General features: G+C 36.8%; 1 protein-coding gene across 1 annotated transcript in view; it reads right to left on the reverse strand.

Annotated features, from left to right (window-relative positions):
• IRS4 (insulin receptor substrate 4) overlaps window positions 1-3,629 on the reverse strand; it is an 8,086-nt gene extending 4,457 nt beyond the window's left edge. Inside the window, 2 exon segments of the mRNA XM_007952436.1 lie at window positions 318-454; window positions 3,602-3,629. Of these exon segments, the coding sequence (XP_007950627.1) occupies window positions 318-454; window positions 3,602-3,629 (165 nt within the window).
• Between the last annotated feature and the right edge of the window lie 355 nt (window positions 3,630-3,984).

Consider the following 3,984-nt stretch of genomic DNA (forward strand, 5'->3'; position numbering starts at 1 on the left):
GGAGTGGGCTCCGCTGTGTGGTTGTCGCGCGCTCGGGCGGTAAACAACCCTCCATAAGTTGCTGTTAATGGCAGTGCTAAACTCGTGCAAATCTTTGAGCCACAGTGACCCGGGGACCGAGCCAGGAGTCCTCTGTCTGTCCCTTACATAAATTCTCTACTTTTGTCACAGTCTAGTCTACTCCCTCACGCCGCGCACGACTGGCCGAGCGTCTTGGGAGAAAGTGTCGGGACCCCTGAAAGCGTGTCAAAGACTCTGGTCCTCAGGCTTGCCGCCTACCGCGCTGCAGGCGCTTCCAAGCCCGATCCGCCCCTCACAAAAGCTTGTGACTCCAAGGCACACGAATAAAAGTGATGCCTTCGAGCTGAACATAATCTTTCACCAAAGCTCATCTCTAGTCTTCGAAACGCAGGTTCGCAAAAGATGGTGTTTTTAGCAATTTGATTAATGATGCCTATGAAAGCACAAATTTGGGCTCCCGCAAAGTATACAGCCATGTTGAAAAATGTCGGATTTGATTCTTACTGAAATACACCAATGATGAGCTGTAGTGATATTTCCCCATGGGAGATGCTTTGAAAGGCACCTTTTAAAGTTTCCCTTTTCTTGAGCGAGACCAAAAAACTTTGGGAAAATAAAAGGCTGTCAAAGGACCATACTGGATACATGTCCTATCCTCGCATCAAGAAAAGATCTTTGCTGAATTTCAGTCTCCAGCTTGACCCCACAAAAATAAGAACCGCTTCCTCCTTTGTGTCTGGAAAAACTGCAATAGTATAAGTGCAGCCTCCTGAAGTCTCAGTGTGTCTGTCTGGTTGTCTCTCATCTATAGTGTCCGTTAGTAGGATTCCAGCCTACTTTGGGTGGACCTGGGATTATGTTGACATGTCAAAGGAGTGCCCACATTTGCAAAAGAGAATTTGGAAAAAAGAGACATGTGGTATTTCTGTCTAAGAAAATGGCAAGTCAGTTAACCCCTGCCCTAGGATAGATGCTATGAAAGGTATGATTTATAAAATCTAACAGTAAACTAGGCGTTGTATACATCATAAAAATAGACCCCATCCCTGCCCCCTTAAGAATTTACTCTGTGTTAGAAACAGAGCAAAAAAATTTTGGATGAATGGCTCCTTTTTGAATGCTCCCATTTGGATGAAAAAGCAATTGGTATTAGTTGTCCTCAAAATATTGCATATAAATCAGAAATAATCATTAGCATTACCTCTACTGCCATGGGTTTATAAACACAGTGGGTTCACAAGTGCAAAGAGCAGCTATAGTTTCTGAAAGGGACTGGAGGCAACATGAGTGTGGATGCAGAGAGAGTGCTGACTGGGGTTGCTATCCACATTTCAGCTACCTAGTCACATATGCAGGACAGTCCCCACATTTATAACCAAATGATAATGCAGAAAACCATTTGGGATTTTGATGATAGATAGTGTTAAGCTATCGCATAAGTCTTTCCAAAACAAGATTTTGCTCTAGATAGAAATGTGAAAACAAACAAGATGATGCATTTGAAAGTGCTTTAAGTAAAAACATGACATCTAAAAATGTATTGAAAAGCATTAACATGCACATTAAATAAAATTTGGGAAATTCTGAAATTAAGAGATTGAAAAATCCTCATGTCCCTTTTTTATGCATATAGTTTGAGATACTGTAATAGGCTTACAATTTTTATAACTTTATAATTGAATAAAAATGGCATTTTGTAATCTGTATTTTTCACTTATTATTACGTGATAGCATTTCCCCTTATTATTATGGATCAGCCTAAACATCATTTAAAATGCAGCATAATTCCATGCAACTAATGTGTATTAATATGCTTAACCATATCTCTGCTTTGGGGTGTTTTCCATTCTGTTTAATCTTATAAATAAGTAATATAATATAATCTTATAAATAATGCTGCAATATCTTGTATTTATAGTTTTGTTTTCTTTCTCTTTTTTTTTTTTGATGTTTAGAGTTATTCCCTTGGGGTGGAAACCAACAAGTAGAATTACTGGGTTAGAGGGAATAAACATTTGATACATTATTTTTTAAAAATGATAATATCAGTTTACCTGTCATCACACCAGTTGCTAGCATTGGAGATTGTTACTTTTTAAAAAGGAAATCACTTATAAGGTGGGTGAAATGGTAGCTCATATTGTTTTAATTTGAATTTTTGTTCACTAGTGAGATAAAACATTTTTATGTACATTTGCTGACAATACATTCTGTAAAATGTCTTTTTATGTTCTTTGCTTATCTATTGGATTCTTTGTGTTTTTCCTTGTTAATAAGTGTGACTTGTTTATATAATAAAGATATTAAAACTTTGTCATATTTGTTGCAAATTTTTTCCCAGTGTATAGATGAAAAGCACCAGTTAAACCTGATTTTCCTGTTTTGAAAGGTGTGAAAATTTGTCACAATGAGATTTGTAGTGCTGTTTAAACGGGAGCTGTTGAGACACAAATGTCACCATGATCACTTTTAACCTTCTTCCATAAGATCCCGTGTGTGTGTGTGTGTGTGTGTGTGCACGCGCGTGTGTATAAAACCTTATATGCCCTTTGGAAGAGAGATCTTAATTAGTTCTCTTATATTAAACTGGAAGAGAGCATTCAAACTAGTTCCATTTTAGGTAGCACCCTTAAACAATGCCTTATAAAACATTGTTCCCTACTGTAGGGGAGAGAATCTAAGGCAAATCAATGTGGTAAAATAATTTGGAAAAAGTAACAGTGAAAGACTAACAGTGCTGATCACTTTGTACCCAAGACATATGATTTGACTGCAGCAACATGGAATTAGAGAGACAGTGAGATGGTTCATAGAGGAATTTTACTTTATGTTTCCTACAGTGGAGAAGGATCTGGCAAATATTAGTACTTGTGAACAGGGAGAATGTCAGGCCAGAAAAACGTTATTTTCTAAACATAGGTTAACCAAATCTCCTTAGTTCTAAAAGTTGTTCCAAGATTGAAGCTCTCTGGAGGAGACCCTCGTTACTGAATTGCACCAGATGCTGCAGCTTGTCTGACATATATTTAAACTTTCATCATCCTGGACAACTTAATGATATAGAATAGTTGTTTAGTTTAGGTCAGGTTTCCATAGGCAAAATAAAGCCAAGAGGGGGTACAGACATCTAGATGGTTCAAGCAAGAAGTAGAGACTTTTTATTTGGCCTGAACTCACCAGATGGTAGCTTTAACACTCATAGATTCCTATCTCTCAACGTTTTATTTTTATTTTCAGGACAAGTTACCTCAGAAAGCTAAAGTTGTTTTGCATATCCAGCGAGAACATCCGTAATGTTTGGACTCTGAACCAAGAGTCTGAAATGCAGATTTTTAAAACAACACATAAGAGGTAATAAAACCTACAGTATTTCGTATTTGTTTTGCCAGTTTAGCAAACCAAAGCATTTCAGCTGATATTTACACCTAGAAACTAAGGTAGATGTTTAAACACAGTCACAGAAGCCATACAATGAAGAAATATGCCTTTAATGAAGTTTACCTTTAGAAGGAATTCCTGTGAATCCTGTTTTAAGATAGCAGTTATTTGAATTGACTAGTCAATAGTAACAAAAACTTACCTGTATCTTTCTTCACATACATGATCATCGATACTCAGAGTTCAACTTATACTAAAATAAAAGTGAATGACAGAAGTATGGTTTTATTTAGCTTAAAAATTAAATGGTTGCATTAAATACGGACATTATTCAAGAGAATAGAGCCTAAGAGAAAAAGAAATCAGCATAAAAGCACTTTTATTGTTGCCCAGTGTTTAAATTGCCCTTTAAGTATTGAATCAAAAGTCTTACGAGAAAAACTCTCATCATGTTGGCAAAAAATGTGGTGCTACCCCTGATATTTAAAAATCATGTTTGCGATGATGATTCCTTTCTCTGGGTTTGGACCAAAATAAAATCATGCACGATGAACAAAGCTTTCTACACTATGCAGGAATAAGGGC

The sequence above is a fragment of the Orycteropus afer genome, unplaced genomic scaffold, assembly GCF_000298275.1.
Source record: "Orycteropus afer afer isolate SDZICR_OR568_19922 unplaced genomic scaffold, OryAfe1.0 scaffold00336, whole genome shotgun sequence".
Lineage (NCBI taxonomy): Eukaryota > Metazoa > Chordata > Mammalia > Tubulidentata > Orycteropodidae > Orycteropus > Orycteropus afer.